The sequence below is a fragment of the Carcharodon carcharias genome, chromosome 14, assembly GCF_017639515.1.
Source record: "Carcharodon carcharias isolate sCarCar2 chromosome 14, sCarCar2.pri, whole genome shotgun sequence".
NCBI lineage: Eukaryota > Metazoa > Chordata > Chondrichthyes > Lamniformes > Lamnidae > Carcharodon > Carcharodon carcharias.
The window spans coordinates 128,479,043-128,498,536 of NC_054480.1; the positions used below are offsets into that span (position 1 = coordinate 128,479,043).

Sequence of the window (19,494 nt, forward strand, 5' to 3'; positions counted from 1 at the left end):
CCTTCATTCAACCATTCCCGCCGCCACCGCCACCGCCGACTGCAACACCGGCATGACTAGCCCCGCCCATCACACCACAAACACCCAATCAAATTACAGGCGCTCCCGGTCGCGCCTGCCCATTGGCTAAGTGCACTGCCTATCAGACTGCGTCCCACTATCCCCGCCCCTTTCCTATTCCTGGATCCCAGCGCGGCCAATGTAATAAAAGTGGGGGTGGGGGGAGCACGCAAAATAAATTTTAATATAACAGAAGTAAATTAAAACAGATAAACATTAAAAAAATGCATAACATAACTATATTAACCACAAATCTATCGAACAATTAGATTAATGGCATTTGTTGAAGTAATAATGAAACAATATGTGATTTCCACCCACCCCCCAGTATTGGCATTGGTTGTGTCTGATTGACATGTCCCAGGTCTCACTTGCAAAGCCCAGAAATACCTTTGTTTGCATCAAATTACAAGATATTTTTATAAATGTAGTAAAGTTGCATGCTATAAATATTTGCTTTAAAAAATAACTACTGGTAGTTTCACATAGGAAATAAGATTTGATCTTTTTTTAAAAAAACCCTCATTTACCACCCAAACGACCTTTAAAGTCTCATCCCTGCTGAGTCTGTATTGGTTGCAACATAAAAGCATTGTGTTGATTGGTTTCTCCTGCTGTCATTCATGGCTGGTATTAGGTGGACCGTCTTGGAGGGGGTGAAAAGGGGAAAATAGTGCAGTGCAGTGCAACAGTGGAAAGATGTGTTATATGTTTGTGGATGGGCTTAAATTGTAGGGAATCACATTGATGATTTTGCAAGAAAATACACACATTAAAATCTGCTCAGTTGCATTGTGGGATATTTCAAGCTACTTTCACTTTTGGTAGGGAAGTGTTCATTACTGTACATGAACAGCTTTTTCAGAGACACTGCATTATATCAGTACATGTAGTTGAATGCAAAGATTCTTTATATTACAAGGTACTGTGCATGCATTTCAAAAAAATATTCTTAAAAAGTGCTTTAATTGGAACAATATTGGGTGAAAGGTTGAATGTATTTGGAATACTGTATTGAGATATAGCATTTTCAGAATTCAGAGATGCATTTTGAGTTTCTGCAGTTGTCAAATAGTTTGCATGTTCAGAATTATTACAAGATGGTTATCAATGTCAAAGATTTATGTCTGCATCATTCTGTGCTCTTGAGATTCACAGTCTGCAATTATTTAGTAGAAAGCTGCTGGAAATGTGTTTTGAAAGGTGTGTACTGGCTTGATAGCATTGACAAAATGTCACAAGTCAGGGTAATAATCACAAAGCAGAATGTAAATCCATTTAAACTATGTTGAGGTTTCTCTGCCTTAAAAAGTCTCAGCGAGGTATGGAACATGTTCTGTGGTCCCCGTGTTAAAATCCCTCTTCACTCCCTCTCTATCTCTAATCTCCTCCAGCCCCACAAACCCCTGAAATATCAGTGATTTTTGTTCTAATTCTGGCCTCTTGAGCAACCTGAACTTAATCGCTTCACCACTGGTGGCCGCACATTCAGTTGCCTTGGTGCCAAGCTCTGAAGAATGCTCCCTAAACCTCTTTGCCTCACTTTACTCCTTTAATTCAGTGAAAACCCACCTCTTTGACCAAGCTTTTGTTCAAGTGACTTGATATCTCCTTCTGTGGCTCAGTGTCACACTTTATTTTATAATGCTCCTGTGAAGCACCTTGGAATGTTTTATAATGTTAAAGGTGCAATATAAATATATGTTTTTAAATCAAGATAAGTGAATGTCACCCCTAAACAGGCCAGGGTAATGGACTGGTGCATGATTTGCACAACTGGACTAACCACCAACTGTGTAGTAACTACTTGGGTAGATGTAAGAACTGCTGATTGAGTTCAGCTAGGAGGAAATGCTTGGCCTCCATGTAAAGGATTGTGAATTTCTGAAGCTGCTGTATGTGTGGGGAACATTGAGCTTGGGAGCAGGAGTAGGTCATTTGGCCTTTAAGCCTGCTCTGCAATGCGATAAGATTATGGCTAGTCTGGTTATGCCCTCGGCTGCACTTTCTGTCTGTCCCCCATAACCCTTGACACCTTCGCATATCAGAGACCCATCTAATCCATCTAACTCAGCTTTGAATATATTCAATGACCCAGCCTTCACTGCTTTCTGGGAAAGAAAATTCCATGTACTAATGGCCCTCAGAGAAAAAAAATTTCCTCATCCCCTCATTAAAAGGGAGACCCCTTATTTTTAAACTCTGTCACCTAGTTTTAGTCTCTCTCACAAGGAAACATCCTCCCGGTATCCACCCTATCGAGTCCTCTCAGGATCTTATATGTTTCAATAAGATCACTTCTCATTCTTCTCAGCTCCAATATGTACAGGCCCAACCTGTAAAACCTTTCTTCATGGGGTAAACCCTTCATTCCGGGAATGAGTCGAGTGAACCTTCTCTGAACTGTTTCTAACACAATTATATTCTTTTTCAAATAAGGAGACCAAAGGTAGGGAGATGGAAGACAATAGAAACAATGGCAAGGAATCTGTTTCGGACGGGGAAGATAGGCAAACTGAACTCCTTTATTTTTTTCTTGCTGCCTGTCCATTAGTTGAGGTGTTTTAATTTTTTGAAATGGGCTGTGACGTGTTTCCCCAAACACGCTATTTGTGAATAAGAGCAAAATACTGCGGATGCTGGAAATCCGAAATAAAAACAGAAAATGCTGGAAAAACCCAGCAGGTCTAGCAGCATCTATGGAGGGAGGAACAGAGCCAACATGTTGTGGGAGCTGCACTCATCCAGGCAAGTGGGGAGCATTCCATCACACTCCTGACTTTTGCCTTGTAGATGGTGGACAGGCTTTGGGGAGTCAGGAGGTGAGCTACTCGTTGCAGGATTCCTAGCCTCTGACCTGCTCTTGTAGCCACAGTATTTATATGGCTATTCCGGTTCAGTTTCTGGTCAGTGGTAACCCCCAGGATGTTGATAGTGGGGGATTCAATGATGGTAATGCCATTGAACATCAAGGGGTGATGGTTAGATTCTCTCTTGTTGGGGATGGTCATTGCCTGCCACTTGTGTGGCATGAATGCTACTTGCTACATGTCAGCCCAAGCCTGGATATTGTCCAGGTCATGCTGCTTTTGGACATGGACTGCTTCAGTACCTGAGGAGTCGCGAATGTTACTGAACATTGTGCAATCATCAATGAACATCGCCGCTTCTGACCTTATGATGAAAGGAAGGTCATTGAAGAGGAAGTTGAAGATGGTTGGGCTGCGGACACTAACCCCCCATGACCAACATGCTGGAGATTACCATCGACCAGAAACTGAGCTGGACTAGCCATATAAGTACTGTGGCTACAAGAGCAGGTCACAGGCTAGGAACCCTGCGGCGAGGAACTCATCTCCTGACTTCCCAAAGCCTGTCCACCATCTACAAGGCACAAGTCATGAGTGTTATGGAATACTCTCCACTTCCCTGGTTGAGTGCAGCTCCAACAACACTCAAAAGGTTGGCACCATCCAGGACAAAGCAGCCCACTTGATTGGCACCCATCTACAAACATTCACTGCCTCCACCACCGACGCATGGTGGCAGCAATGTGTACCATCTATAAGATGCACGGCAGGAACTCACCAAGGCACCTTCCAAACCCACAACCACTACCATCTAAAAGGACAAGGGCAGCAGACACATGGGAACACCACCACCTTGAATTACCCCTCAAAGCCACTCACCATCTTGACTTGGAAATATATTGCCGTTCCTTCACTGTTGCTGGGTCAAGATCCTGGGACTCCCTTCCTAACAGCACTGTAGGTGTAACTCTTTCGAGTACAAACACGTTTCCATCTGTTTTTTTCAGATGAAGTTACATTGTTTCATAGTTTGCCATTGTGAGATTTGAACTCTTGATACTCTTTTGAGTAAACCTGTTTCCATCTGTTTCAGATGAAGTTACATTGTTTCATAGTTTGCCATTGTGAGATTTGAACTCTTGATCTTGGGGTTACAAACCCAGTACCATAACTACTTGGCTAGTTAGGCCAAGCTACACCACATGGACTGCAGCGGTTCAAGAATCAGCTCACCACCATCTTCTCAAGGGCAATTAGGGATGGGCAATAAATGCTGGCCCAGCCAGCGACGCCCACATCCCATGAATTAATTAAAAAAAAACTTGAAAGGGACCTTTGTTTGGATTCTTGAACTACAAAACTGCTTTAGGCAACTGTGATTACACGCTGGGTAAAGTTAAAGATAAGAAAGACTTGCATTTATATAGCACCTTTCATAACCTCAGACCATCCCAGAATGTTTCACAACCAATGAATTTCTGTTTATAGTTGAATCTCCCTTGTAATGTAGGAAATGCAGTCAGCAATTTGAACACTGCAAGCTCTCACAAACAGCAATATATTAATAACCAGATAATTTGTTTTACTGATGTTGGATGAGGGATAAATATTGGTCAGGACATCAGCCTGCTCTTCTTTGAAACAGAGCCATGGGATCTTTTACATCCACCTGAGGGGGCAGACAGGGCTCTCTGTTTAATGTCTCAGCTGAAAGGCGGCACCCTACCTGTGACAGTGTGGCACTCCCCCAGTACTGCACTGCAAGTATTAACTTAGATTTTGTGCTTAAGTTTATGTTCTTAAATTCCCATATTTCAACAGTGATTACACTCAAAAGTACTTCATTGACTGTAAAATACTTTGAGACAACCTGTGGTTGCGAAAGTCATTATATAAATATAATGACTTTCATTATATAAATACAAGTGTCTCTCTTAAGTCTCTGGAGTAGGTTTGGAAGCCACAACCTTCTGGCTCAGATGCAAGAGTGCGCACAGAGGACACATGAAGGTGGTACTTGCAATCTAACTTGTGTTAAACTTGATGTGGAAATGCAATGGTGACTGTCACTCCCAAAACAATAATGGGGGTTGGTGGGGTGGGGTGGGGTGGAGTGGGGGTGGGGTGGGGGCGGGCGATGGTGGTGGGAATATCTCAAATGCTTGTTGAACACAAAAACTTACCAATAATACCCTTATTACCAGAGGCTTTTACAATATGTGACTATAGATTCTTGTTTCCATGCTGCCATTTCAGAAGATACACAGCAAAATGGATGAAGAGGAAAGAAATGACCACAACAGTGAGGGTGGTGAAACCACAAGAATTGTGGAAGGTATTTCTAGGGAAGAACTACATGATGAACGACTGCAATGCAATAATGGAGACCACAGTAGGAGCCCGAATACTTCTTCAAATAAGACCAGCAAGAAAGAACCAGCAGTAGAGGTTGCACCAAGCAACGTAATCCAGATAAAGTGTGCAACACTGCAGGTCAATGATCAGTTACAACAAGTTATAACACTCAATGTTGGAAGCACTCAAGAACAGGAGCAAGATCAAATGACATCTGACCTTGAAGCAGTCTCTATACTATCCAATGGTAAGCCACAAGGAAAGCACCTTAGTGAAAGGCTACGTCCATTATTGAAAGAGTTGAGTCATGCAATTGATCCTTGGTGTCAGGGGATGGAGTTTTAGGAAATGACAGGAGGAGTTGGGGCCCTTAAAGTTTTAAATACCAGAACTGAGAAGTTATAACAATCAGGAACGATCAAACAGGATGGTGCATTTTTCCATAGAAAAAAGGCTGAGGGCTGACCTGATGGAGTCTTATAATTTGTTAACAGGTTTGAGAGGGAAAGAGGTAAAGAAGATGTTTCCACTTGCAGGTAAGATCAAAACCAGGGGGCCACAAATTAACGATAGTCACTAATAAATCCAATAGGGAATTCAGGAGAAACCTCTTTACCCAGAGAAAGTTTAGAATGTGGAATTTGCTACTGCAGGGAAGTCAATAGTATAGATGCATTCAAGGTGAAGCTAGATTAATACATGACAGAGAAAGGAATAGAAGGAACTGCTGACAGGGTAGGAGACATGTGTGAAGCATAAACATCACCAAAGACCAGTTGGGCCAAATGGCCTGTTTCTGTGCTGCAAAACTCTATGTAAGGAGGCAAAGAGATAATCTTACAGTTCAATGAAACAAAAACAAAAAGTGCTGGAAAAACTCAGCAGGTATGACAACATCTGTGAAGAGAAAGACAGAGTTAACATTTCGAGTCCGTATGACTCTTCTTCAGAACCATCATATGGACTCATGAAGAGTCGTATGGACTCGAAACGTTACCTCTGTCTCTCTCTCCGCAGATGCATTCAGACCTGCTGAGTTTTTCCAGCACTTTTTGTTCTTATTTTGGATTTCCAGCATCCGCAGTATTTTGCCTTTACCTATGATGTTAAATGATGTGGAAAAGGTAAATCTTGAACAGTGGTTCAGATTGAACTCTTGACAGAAAAGAACTGCAGCTTCAAACTAGTGAAAGGCTGATTTACAAAAAAGTCTTCACACAAAGAGTAGTTAACCCAAGGAGTGGAATCTTGGGACAGGAAGGAGAGACAGTGGGGGATTTGCACATTAAATGTGCTATATTGAATCAACTACACTAAATAAACTTCTGATAGTCATTCCCATTAATGTCAGTGGGAGAGAAAATCCAAGAGCTGTATTAAAGGGCAGTTGATTTGATATAACCCTTTTTAAACTATTGGCTAAAGTCGAAATTAACATCCAAAACCCTAAAATAATTTGAGATGCCTGTCTGTTACCGCAGTTGGATGTTGCCACAGCCGACAACTAGAGTCTTTTTGAATGTGTGATCATTTGTATCTTTGTTACAATAATCAACAGTGAGCAAGTTCTGAGTAACTTGAAGCTGTAATGTTTTGGCAAGTTTGTGTCTGCACACAGTGACTGCGTGATGTTACCAGTATACGGCACATGGTCAGGTTGGCTATAAACCCTGATCCCACTCAATGCCAAATGTGAATGCCAGGGTTATAATTGAAGTTTATAAGATCCTGAACGTTCTCGACAAGGTGGACGTGGAAACGACGTTTCCTCTTGTGGGCGAGTCCAGAACTAGGGGGCACTGTTTTAAAAGTAGGGGGTTGTCCTTATAGGACAGAGATCAGGAGAATTTTTTTCTCCCAGAAGGTTGTGCGACTTGGGAACTCTCTGCCTCAGTAGGTGGTGGAGGCGGGGTCACTGAATATTTTTAAGGCAGGGATAGAAAGATTCTTGTTAGGCAAAGGAATCGAAAGTTATTGGGGTAGACGGGAATGTGGAACTTGAAACACAAACAGATCAGCCATGATCTTATTGAGTGGCAGAGCAGGCTTGAGGGCCTGAATGGCCTACTCCTGCTTCTATTTCGTATGTTCGTATGTCAGAATCTACATAGGGGTCGAGGGCCCTCCTACCCCTTTGGAGTCTGGCTACCTGTTTAACGGGAAATTCTATCGATGGAGCATTGTCACTATCGAACAGAATTTTCGACCAGAAAGTAACCAGTGCTGTTTACAATATTGGATTCCTTACCATCCTGCCTGGAAGGTGCTTTCATGTGGGGTTGGTTGAGGACAGGATATAATTAGCTGTGATGCTCCCCATGGTTGAATAGCCCAGTTCAAGCTCATACGTTTAGAGTTACGTCACACAGGAAAAGAACAGGGAAGAGATTCCTGGGTTGAGAGGATTGTCCTGTGAATACCTGTGAATAGAGTAGGCCTATATTATCTGGAGTTTAAAAGAATAAGAGGTGAAATTGAAAGGCGTAACATTTTTAAGAGGGCTTGACAGGGCGGTGGATGCTGAGAGAGTGTTTCCCCTGATTGGAGAGTCTAGAACTAGTGGTCATAGTTCCAGGATAAGGGGTCAGCCATTTAAGACCAAAATGAGGAAAAAATTTTTCACTCAATGGGTTGTGAATCTTTTTTTTTCAAAAATTTATTGGATGTGGGTGTCACTGGCCAGGACATCATTTATTACTGAACCCTAGTTGCTCTAATTCAGGGGGCATTTAAGAGTCAACCACATCGCCGTGGGTCTGGAGTCACATGTAGCCCCTACCAGATAAGGACAGCAGATTTCCTTTAGTGAACCAATTGGGTTTTTACAACAATTCCAGATTTTTATTGAATTCAAATTCCACCATCTGCCACGGTGGGATTTGAACCCAGGTCCCCAGGGTATTACCCTGGGTTTCTGGATTACTCGTCCAGCAACAGTACCACTACACCATCACCTCCCCATAAATCTTTGGAATTTTCCACCCCAAGAGCATTGGATGCTCAGTCATTGAGCGTATTTAAGACAGAGATCGATAGATTTTTGGAATCTAAAGGAATCGAGGGATTTGGGGATAAAACAGGAAAAGGAGTTGAGGTAGAAAATAAGCCAAGATCGTGCTGAATGGTGGAGCAGGCTTGAGGGGCTGTATGGCCTACTCCTGCTGCTGTTTCTGATGATCTTATATTACTGTACTAACTGTTGTGGATGGTTTCTCTTTCCCCAGAACAGTTTTCGCTTCCAGAGAAATCCAGCCCTGCATACAAGTATGCCACGACACTCACAAACAGACAGCGAGGGAACGAGATCTCATCACTCCCAGCAAACCTGGACAGTGAGTACCCTGGCTTATGTTTCAAATATATAGTCACTGTTGTAATGTATGAAGCACGGCAGCTAATTTACACACAGCAAGCTCCCACAAACAGCAATATTAAAATGACCGGATAATTTTTCTGTCGTGATGTTGGTTGAGGGATAAACATTATCCAGGACACCAGGCATAACTCCCCTGCTCTTCTTCGAAATAGTGCCATGAGATTTTTACATCCTTCTGAGTGAGCAGATGGGGTGTCGGTTAAACACCTTATTCAAAAATGGCACCTTCGACAGTGCAGCACTCCCTCAGTACTGCACCAGGTGTAGATTTTGTGCTCAAGTCTCTGGAGTGGAGCTTAAATTCTCAACCTTCTGACTTAGAGAGTGCTACCCACTGAGCCACAGAACACAGCTATCAGAGGGATCAGAGACTCGAGTTAACATTCTGGGCTGAACTCATACCTCAATCTGAAGGAAGAAAGTTCCGAAGGAGAGGAATTCAGATCCATTTATACAATTTGGAAGCACCCCCCACTTCTTCCACTAGACATTTTGTACTCAGTGTGACAAGTTTTTCTTGCTCCCTTTACAGCACTATCAATTCATCAGCTAGCTGCTCAGGGAGACCTGGTCCAACTAATGTCACATCTTCAACAAGGTGAGCAATGGAAATTGAGCTGGTCTACAGGGGGAATCAGTGGTGTTGTGGTAATGTCACTGGACTAGTAGTCTAAAGGCCCAGGCTAAATCTCAGAGGACATGGGTTCAAATGGACATGTGTTGGCGGAATTTAAAATCTATCAATAAAATCTGGAATTGAAAACTAGCTATCAGTAATGTTGACCATGAAACTATCATCTGGAGTACTGCGTCCAGTTCTGGGCGCCATACTTGAGGAAGGATGTGAAGATATTGGAGAGCGTACATAGGGGATTCACAAGAATGATTCCCGGGATGAAGAACTGTAGCAATGAGGATAGATTGGAGAGGTTTGGACTGTTTTCCTTGGAGAAAAGGCAACTGAGAGGAGACTTGATAGAGGCATTCAAAATCCTGAGGGGTATGGACAGGGGAAATGGTGGGAAACTGTTCCCACTGGAGAACATCAAAAACTAGAGGGCACAGATTCAAAATAATTGGCAAAAGGAGTAAGTGTGATGTGAGGAAAATTTTTTTCACCCAGAGGATGGTTGGAGTCTGGAAAAAACTTCCTGAGGGGGTGGTGGAGGCAGGTTTGATCGAGGTATTCAAAAGGGAATTGGATTGCTACCTGAAAAGAAAGTATGTGCAAGGTTACGGGGATAAGGCAGGGGAGTGGGACTAGGTGGAATGCTCTTTCAGAGAGCCAGTGTGGATTCGATGGGCCGAATGGCCCCCTGCACAGTAAAAATACTGTGATTGATGTGGTTCACTGATGCTTTTTTGGCAAGGAAATCTGCCATCCTTACCTGATCAAGTGACATGACTCCAGACCCTCTGAAATTGTCTGCCAAGCCACTCAGTTCAAGGGCAGTTGGTGATGGGCATCAAATTCTAACGCTCATATCCCATGAAAGAATAAAACAAACCTCTTTAAGCTGGTGAGGCTCTCAGCAGATTCTATTCTCATTGTTGTACATTCGAGTGTCATTGGTAAGACCAGCATTTATTGCCCTTTTGGTGACGGTGGGTTTTCTTCTTGAACCAGAACTTGTGGCTTCAATACAGCTGTTGAGGGAATTTAAAAATCAACCGTGTTGGCGTGGGGCTAGATACAGGCTGGGTAAGGATGGCAGATTTCCTTTCCCGAAAGACATCAGTGAACCTGTTGGGTTTTTACGATAATCTGACAAATTCATGATCACTTTTACTGATACCAACTGATTTACAAGCTTTTCTTTCATGCGTTTAAATTCGTAAACTGCCCTGTTGGGATCTGAACTCACATCCTCTGGATTATTAGTCCAGGCCTCAGATACACTAGTCCAACAACATAACCAATTCTCCATCCTACCCAATTCAAATGTATATTAATCCGTCACTGAGCCACTGATTTCTACATTTGCTGGAGTTTATGTCTTTTCATTGAAACATAAGATTTTTTAGAAGGTTTGACAGGGTAGATGCTGAAAGGCCATTTCACCTGGCTGGAGAGCTTAGGGGGTTACAGTCTCAGGATAAGCGCTCGGACATTTAAGACTGAGATGAGGAGAAATTTCTTCACTCTGAGGATTGTGAATCTTTGGTGTGCACTACTCCAGATGCTCAGTCATTGAAAATATGAAAAACTGAGACTGACAGATTTTGGGGTGCAAAGGAATAGGTTTTAGGGTGGGAAAATGGAGTTGGAATAGAAGATTAGCCATGATCTCGTGGAATGGGCGAGCAGGCGCCAAGGAACTTGTGACCTACTCCAATTTCTTAGCAACAGGAGTGAAGGTGGGTTAATGGAGTTGAGCTACAAATCAGCATGATCTAATTGAATGGCGGAACAGACCCAAGGGGCTGAATGGCCTACTTCTATTCATAAATCTACGTATTTTTGTTACACTTTCTCTCTCTCTCTTTGTAATCTCAGTGGCAACTAGTAATCATGTGACGTTCCAATCATAAATGCTGTTTCATTTGACATGGTGAAGACAATGGGGTGTGGACAGGTTCGATGGGCAAACGGCTTTTAACTTCCGTAAAATGCTGTTGCTCACTCACGCAGTCTCTTCCATTTTACAGGGAGCTCATTGCTCAACGTACCAGATGACCGAGGCTTTACACCATTAATGTGGGCGGCAGCGTTTGGAGAAATAGCTGTTGTGAAGTTTTTGCTCCAGATGGTGAGACTGAGGGAACATTATCCGGTTTTTCACTGTGCTGCTTTCAAAGGACAATCTTATCCATTCACTAAGGAGGTGCAGACATTTGCAATGCCGGAGTTACTTTAAAAAAAATTGTTTTGTGAAATTTTGCGCTAATTAATTTGAGACACTGGAGACATCGACTGACTCTCGGATAAGAAATGCCTCGATTTTAAAATTCTCATCCTTATTTTTAAATTCCTCAGTGGTCTCAGACTGCCTCACCCAACATTTGTGTAATTCTCTTCCAGCCCTCCAACTCTTCGAAATCTCTGACCTCTTCTAATTCTGGCCTCTTGAGCATCCCCGATTTTAATCGTCCACCATTGGCAGATATGCTGTCAACTGCCAACGTCTTAAGCTCTGGAATCCTCTGTCTAAATCTCTCCATCTCCTTTAAAACATCTGCCCTAAAACCTCCTTATGTGACTCAGTGTCAAAACTTCTTTGATAGCACTCCTGCAAAGGATTTTGGGACCTTTCACTATGTTCGAGTGCTATATAAATACAAGTTGTTGTTATTGAAGAACAGAACACCTCCCATTTCAGGCAAGTGTCAGTATTAAACAGTTGCAGGTCAGGGACAGAGGGTAGAGCTCCCTCCTTGCGGAAGCAAGCTCACACTGTGCTTGCTGCTTCCCCAACAGTCCAACAGCCAAGGATCATCTGTGTGTCATTCCTGTCCTTCATGCTGCCAATCAGATAGAATTAAACCATTGTTGGTTTGGCTAACAGTGCAATGGCTAATAGTAGTGCCCAGTGTACTGTTCAACCACTCAGACCAAGAAGACCCCAGACTCAATCACGGTCCAGGAACTACAGTAGGAATCCTTTCAATGCATTAGTGAGCATAATGATCCATTACTTTTAATTATAATCAATTCTGCGACAGTAATCCTACTGGACAGAATACCTGAGAAAACTGTGGGACAGGATCAGGTTTGACTGTGAAGCACTATACAGTCGAATAACCGTCTAGGCTGACACACAGACAAAGAATAGCCAGTTGGGTGAGAAACCAGGATACTACCAAAGCCCAATGGAACTGTACATCAAGGAGAAAAAAGAGAGAAAAATTATAATCCCAACACATAACTTCTCTGTATGAATAGACAGAAAGTCTTGGATGAAATTGTTTACTTGACGTCAGCACAACTTGCTTGTTGTCACAGGGCGCTGATCCACACACTTTGGCAAAGGAGCGGGAGAGCACGCTGTCGCTGGCTAGCATCCAGGGATACACCGACATTGTCCTGCTGCTCCTTGACCATGGAGTGGACGTCAACATTTATGACTGGGTAAAGTTATATTTAAGCTAGACTGCCTGATTTTTATGCTTTTGACTTTTGTATGGGGGCTTCTGCGGGGTGTGGGGATGTGCCTGGAAATGATGTTGCTGTGGGACTCCACCTTATAACAGCAAAGACTGTTAAACATGGCACCTGTGTCTTTGGGCTGTGCATATAAAACTTATAATAACGGTAAATTTAAAGTTCTTTGGCTACTTCCCATGTTCAGTTAAACCTGTTTGAATCAGCCCATACTAGTTAATGAATTTAATGCTGGGTTACACGGACAAATTGAGGGCAAGTGCTAAAGTATTTGTGTGCCAAATGCAGTCAGATATAATACATAGACTGATAACACAGAAACAGGCCATTTCACCCAATTCGTCCACGCTGGTGTTTATGCTCTATACGAGAGTCCTCCCACCCCTCAGTAGCAGCAATGTGTACTATCTACAAGATGCACTGCAGAAACTCACCAGGGCTCCTTAGTAAGCACCTTTGAAACCCATGACTGCTACCATCTAGAAGGACACGGGCAGCAGATAGATGGGAACACCACCACCTGGAAGTTCCCCTCCAAGTCACTCACCATCCTGACTTGGAAATATATCGCCATTCCTTCACTGTCGCTGGATCAAAATCCTGGAACTCCCTTCCCAATGCACTGTGGGTGTACCTACACCACATGGACTGCAGCTGTTCAAGAAGGCAGCTCACACCACCTTCTCAAGGGCAACTAGGGATGGGCAATAAATGCTGGCCTAACCAGTGATGCTCACATCTCATTAAAAAATCCTATCCTTTCTCCCTCATGTGTTTATCTAGCTGCCCCTTTAATGCACTTATGATAGCCCATTGGATCATAACTGGGACACCTTTGCAATAAGGGGATAGTTGCGTGTCTCCTTGGACTCCATTGTACTGAGCATGTAATAAGCTGTTGTGTGCTTTCCCCAGAATGGAGGAACTCCGTTACTGTATGCTGTGCATGGAAATCATGTGAAGTGTGTGGAAGCTCTACTGGGTATGTCTGATTTGGTGAGGGACAGGGAGTGGGGGGGTGGGGGAGGGTGGATGGGTGGGGGTGCAGGGCGAAGGGTGGCACCATTGGGTGAAGTGGGATTTGGGAGTGCTGAGCTTGCATTTGTAGACCCATGGACTGAAGTGCTTTCCGAGGGAGTTATCCCAGTGTCCTGACTAACGTTCCTCCCTCAGGAAACATCACCGAAAAAAGAAGCAGCTGAAGCCGTCACTCGTTTTGCTGCTGTTTGTGGAATCTTTACTGAGTATAAGTGGCTGCAGAAAAACAGAGATGACACTTCAAAGGTAATTGCAACTAATGGCAGCATCATATGTTGCCAGGTTAGATAATGCATGGGAGTGCAATTTCAAAGTCTGCAGATGATACAAACTTGGCAACATAGTAAATAGCGAAACGGATAGTATCAGCCTTCAGGAGGACATGGACATACTGGTGAAATGGGCAGACACATGGCAGATGCAGTTTAATACGGGTAAGAATGAAGGGATGCACTTATTAAAAAAAAACTTCCATTTATCTAACACTTTTTCTTACTGGACAATCTCAACTGGACATCTCAAAGTGCTTTACAGCCAATTAAGTACTTTTTCTTTTGCGGTGTAGTCACTGTTGCGATATAGGAAACATGGCAACCAATTTGCAACCTGCAACAAGCTTCCACAAACAGCAATGTGATGTGATAATGATCAGATAATCTGTTTTTGGTGAAGTTGGTTGAGAAATATATATTGGTCAAGACACCAAGGATAACTCACCTGCTCTTCTTTGAAATGGGGCCATGGGATCTTTTATATCCACCTGAACAAGCAGATGGGGACTTGGTTTAACATCTCAACCGAAAGATGGCAGTACCTCTGGCAGTGTAATGCTCCCTCAGTATTGCACTTGCGCGTCAGCCTTGATTTTTGTGCTCAAGCCCTGGAGTGGGAGAAACAACATGGAGAGACAGGATAATCTAAATGGTTACTATTTTGAGAGGGTGCAAGAGCAGAGGGACCTGAGAAGAATACTCAGTAATCCTTGCAGGTAGCAGGGCAAGTTGACAATCATTGATTTACCTGTTAAGAAAGTGTATTGGATATTTGGCTTTGTAAATAGGGGCATTAAATATAAAAACAATGAAGTCATACTAAAGCTTTCCAAGCCTCCATTGAGACCCCATCTGGAGTTGTGTACACAATTCTGGGCATCACACTTAAAGAAGGATGTCAAAGCCCTGGAGAGGGTACAGAGGAGGTTTACTAGGATGATAGCATTCAGTTACGTGAAGAGTTTAGAGAAGCTGAGATTGTTCTCCTTAGAGCAGATAAGGTCAAAGTAAGACCTATTAGAGATATTAAAAAGTATGAGATGTCCTACTAGGTCAAGTAGGGAGAAACTCTGGCAAAGCCCAAAGATGTAAAATAATTGGGAAAAGGACTAGAGGGAAAATGAGGAGAAATTTCTTCACTGAGAAGACTGCTATCATCTATAACACACTACCTCAAAAGGTGATGGAATCAGACTTCATGGTAACTTTCAAAAGCCAATTGGACATGTACTAATTTTCAGGGCTGAGTGTCAGTGAGAGTTAGTCCAAGGTGCTTGAAGGTTCTGCCATAAATGGGTGGAGGAAAGGTAAAGTGGATTCAAAGAAGCTTGGAGTCGGAGGAAAGGGGGTGTTCAGGAGTCTCAGGATTGCACTGGAATCTCCAAAAATTAAAGGTTAACCTACAGGTCACTGCTGCCAGCAACACCCAGAAGAAAAAATCATAGGGGAATTAAAAAATGTTTTAAAATTAATATATTAGGAAAATGCCTGTTTGGCTGTTTCTTGACTGTCAGTTAATTGGCTTTCTGATGGAAGGTGGGGCACTGTGAGGATGGACGTTACATGACCAATGGCAGGAGTGTGGGGCCGGACCTGTTAAAAGCAGGTAGTCAAGGGGGCATAAGAGTCTACAGAAGGACTAAGACAGGTTAAGTGAATGGGCAAAAGTTTGGCAGATGGAGTATAATGTGGGAAATTGTGAACTTGTCCATTTTGATAGGAAGGACAGAAAAACAGCATATTACTTAAATGGAGAGAGGCTGCAGAATTCTACGGTACCGAGGGATCTGGGTGTCCTGGCACACGAATCACAAAAAGTTGGTATACTGGTGTTGTTGGTGTTTATTGCAAGAGGAATTGAGTATAAAAGAAAGGACGTTTTTCTACACTTGCACAGAGCATTGGTGGGACCACATCTGGAGTATTGTGTACAGTTTGGTCACCTTACTTAAGGATAGAGAACGTTCACTCGACTGATTCATTTGATGAAGGGGTTATCTTATGGGGAAAGATTGAGCAGGTTGAGCCTATTCCCGTTGGAGCTTAGAAGAATGAGAGCTATCTTATTGAAACGTAGAAGATCCTGAGGGAACTTGACAGGTTGGAAGCTGAGAGGATGTTTCCCCTTGTGGGGAGTCCAAAACCAGGGGACACAGCTTAAAAATTAGGGGTCTCCCATTTAAGAATGAGATAAGTTTTTTTTCTCTGATAGGGTTGTTAATCTGTGGAATTCTCTTCCCCAGAGAGCAGTAGAGGCTGATTCATTAAATATATTCAAGATGGATTTTTGATCTGCAAGGGAATCGAGGGTTACAGCAGGGTGGGCAGGTCGGAAAGTGGAGTTGAGGCCACAATCAGATCAGCCACGATCTTATCAAATGGTGGAGCAGGCTCGAGTGGCTGAATGGCCTACTCCTGCTCCTAATTCTTGTGTTGTATTTGGTGACGCCTCCAGGAATACATCTGAGTAGAGTTGGCAATGGCAGTTTGGGATGGGGAACGTTGGAGGGTGGGGGGAGGCCATAATGACAAGGCGTTTGAATTATGTGTTGACAGAGTGGAGATGGGGGGAGCAGTGGACTTCATGTGGGACAGGATTTATGCTACAGAGTTTTGTACCAGTTGGAATTTATGGAGGGAGTTGCTCCCCAAGTCCCTTAAAACATTTCTCCAGAAACATAACTAACTTTCTCCTGACCCTTTTTATCCTCCCCTACTTCAATGAAGATCCCTGGTAATTTATTCCATAACTCTATGATACTTGGTGTTTAAAGTTCTGTCCAATTTTCCTCTTTTGTCGTCATTTTAGCTCAAGTTCCCTTGGATTTAAAACCTTCAGCATAGAAGTCAATGTCAATTCCCTTCATAACCTTAATTTTAAATGTTTATCCAAAATAGACTGAAGAAAACAGTGATTCCTAGAGGGATTTATAGCAAATGTGCAGATTTATTTAGCTGTTGAGTCTAATGTTAGTTTTGTTTCTCTCTCTTTCAACAGCCAAAGGTGCAGATTTAACAATGGAGGCAGACTCTGGTTACAGTCCTATGGATCTGGCTGTAGCTCTAGGCTTTAAAAAAGGCAAGTCTTCATCATTTCTTTCAGCTCCTTGACATCCTCTTTTCTCCCTCCTCCCAATTTTCTTCCCTCTCCCTTCCGGAAGACTCAAATTCACATTTTGCATGCAGAGTCACCCACTGTCTACCAGCTAGAGGCTGCATTTGTGATGGTTTGAAATGAAGGGTTCAGGGTTTCTTGACTTTCTCTCAACTGTGATGCCCTACTAATGGTTCAGGTGGTAACTGGTATGCAGGTACAGCAGGTAATAAGGAAGGCAAATGGAACTTTGGCATTTATTGCTAAAGGAATAGAGTATAAAAATAGGGAAGTGTTGTTGCAACTGTACAAGGCATTGGTGAGACTGCAGACCTGCTGAGTTTTTCCAGGTAATTCTGTTTTTGTTTTGGAGTACTGTGCACAGTTTTGGTCCCCTTACTTGAGGAAGGATGTAGTTGCACTGGTAGTGGTTCAGAGGAGGTTCACTAGATTGATTTCAGAGATGCGGGGCTTGTCTTTTGAGGAGAGATTGAGCAGTTTAGGCCTATACTCGTTAGAGTAGAAGGATGAGAGGAGATCTAATTGAGGTATATAAGATGCTAAAGGGGATAGACAAAGTAGACGCGGAGTGGATGTTTCCCCTTCTAGTGGGGCATTCTAGAACGAGAGGCCATAGTTTTAGGCTAAGGGGTGGTAGATTTAAATCAGAGATGAGGAGGAATTACTTTTTTCAAAGGGTGGTGAATCTGTGGAATTCACTACCTCAGTGCAGTGGATGCTGGGACGCTGAATAAATTTAAGGAGGAGGTAGACAGATTTTTAATTAGTAATGGGTTGAAAGGTTATGGGAAGAGGGTGGGAAATTGGAGTTGAGGCCGAAATAAGATCAGCCATTATCGTAATGAATGGCGGGGTAGGCTCGAGGGGCTGAATTGACTACTCCTGCTCCTAGTTCTTATGTTCTTAACTGATAGGTCTGGGCCAAACAAAAGGAGGAGACAATCAACCAGGGGTTCTGTGACTGGTTGCTATCCAGTTTTGGAAGGGATGTGTGTGTGTGTGTATAGTGAGGGTATTTTAAGGCTAAGCTGAGGTGATCATAATTGAATAACTGACATCAAATGCTAAGACTAAGACATTAAGAATGGTCACTTATGTGAATTGCCTGGAGGGTGACACAGACTGGAGTCCAGTGTGAGCATGTGTTGCCAGCTTGGCCAGAACTCTCCACCCCCAAAGTGCTGCTGTGGCTGGGAGTCAACTGGAAAATGTCAAAAGTGAAGTTGACAGGTTTTGTTTGGTTTTGGTTTGGACAGGTATTAATGGTCATGAAACCAAGGCAGGTTGATGGAGTTAAGGGACAGATCAGCCTTGATTTAATTGAATGGCGGAACATAGCTCAAGGGGCTTAATGGCCTACTTCTGTTCCTATGTTAATTCTCTAAGAAAGGGAGCAAGGGGGGGAAAGCTAAAGTATAAAAACATAAGAAATAGCAGTGGACCATTTGGCCCCTTAAGCCTGCTCTGCCATCCAATGAGATCATGGTTGATCTTCCACCTCAGCTCCACTTTCCCACCCTAACCCCCTATCCCTCAATTTCCTTAGTGGTCAAAAATCTATTGTCTTGAGCACTCTCAAAGACTGAACATACTTCTGGACAGTGTTCTTGTTCATGGTTTTTTTTTAAAAACATCCTTTTCACATGTTAATTATTTGTGTTTTAGTCCAACAAGCTATTGAAAACCACGTACTGAAGCTGCTTCAGAACAACAAAGATTAAAAAGCACAAGCAATGGAACCAGCCTCGTTTCAGTGGGGCCAGTAAGCAAACACTAGTCAAGGCTTTCCTTTTGCCCTACAACCTACCTGAGCTCTGCAGCATGAAGAAGCTTATTGACAGCAGTGGAGGCTTTTGAGGCCTACTCCGCCCTATCTGATACATAAAATAAAGTCAACAGGCCTGCAAGGTCATAGGAAACAGCTGGAGGTGGTTTCGAATGAATGGCAAAACAAACAGATGGACTGGTCACTGATGTGACCATAACAGTTACAGTAAACTGCTCTTTAAACAGGGGCTGGCATCTGACTAAATTGCACCAGTCAGTCTGGGGTTTGTTTGGGAGTGGGTTGCCTGCAGATCTCCAAAATGTAAACAAGACATGTAAAATTTATTTTTTTAATGTAATAAAAGTTGATTTTTTTTTCAAGATCTCTCTGTCATGTGATTTTGTTATGGTTTCCAGGCAATTATCATCAGTATCAAAAGGTCAAAGGAAGACCTATAAAAACAAAAAACTGCGGATGCTGGAAATCCAAAACAAAAACAAAATTACCTGGAAAAACTCAGTAGGTCTGGCAGCATTGGCGAAGAAGAACAAAGTTGACGTTTCGAGTCCTCATGACCCTTCAACAGAACTGAGTAAAA

At 42.9% G+C, this 19,494-nt stretch overlaps 1 protein-coding gene across 4 annotated transcripts; it reads left to right on the forward strand.

The window, feature by feature from the left end:
- The first annotated feature begins 795 nt into the window (after nucleotides 1–795).
- rfxank (regulatory factor X-associated ankyrin-containing protein) lies at nucleotides 796–19,278 on the forward strand. 4 transcript variants are annotated; one of them, XR_005945138.1, is made up of 9 exons: nucleotides 796–982; nucleotides 5,127–5,472; nucleotides 8,450–8,557; nucleotides 9,134–9,199; nucleotides 11,251–11,351; nucleotides 12,545–12,670; nucleotides 13,877–13,987; nucleotides 17,012–17,092; nucleotides 18,794–18,928. XR_005945138.1 is itself a non-coding variant. In XM_041204400.1 (9 exons), the coding sequence occupies exons 2-9, from the start codon at nucleotides 5,142–5,144 to the stop codon at nucleotides 18,847–18,849; spliced, it is 936 nt and encodes a 311-aa protein (XP_041060334.1). In that variant the 5' UTR covers nucleotides 796–982; nucleotides 5,127–5,141; the 3' UTR covers nucleotides 18,850–19,278. The 4 variants fall into 4 exon arrangements, 1 of the variants encoding a protein (XP_041060334.1); XR_005945139.1 differs by lacking the exon at nucleotides 18,794–18,928 and adding an exon at nucleotides 13,619–13,685 and having other exon boundaries at nucleotides 17,012–17,035; XM_041204400.1 differs by lacking the exon at nucleotides 13,877–13,987 and adding an exon at nucleotides 13,619–13,685 and having other exon boundaries at nucleotides 18,794–19,278.
- Nucleotides 19,279–19,494: the final 216 nt, after the last annotated feature.

What these genes read in the sequence shown, in the direction of transcription:
- rfxank (XM_041204400.1), top strand. Translation starts at nt 5,142, where the DNA reads ATGGATGAAGAGGAAAGAAATGACCACAACAGTGAGGGTGGTGAAACC. An exon ending in ACGTCAACATTTATGACTGG is followed by an intron (nt 12,671 to 13,618) that starts GTAAAGTTATAT and finishes TGCTTTCCCCAG; the next exon opens with AATGGAGGAACTCCGTTACT. An exon ending in GTGTGTGGAAGCTCTACTGG is followed by an intron (nt 13,686 to 17,011) that starts GTATGTCTGATT and finishes CTCTTTCAACAG; the next exon opens with CCAAAGGTGCAGATTTAACA.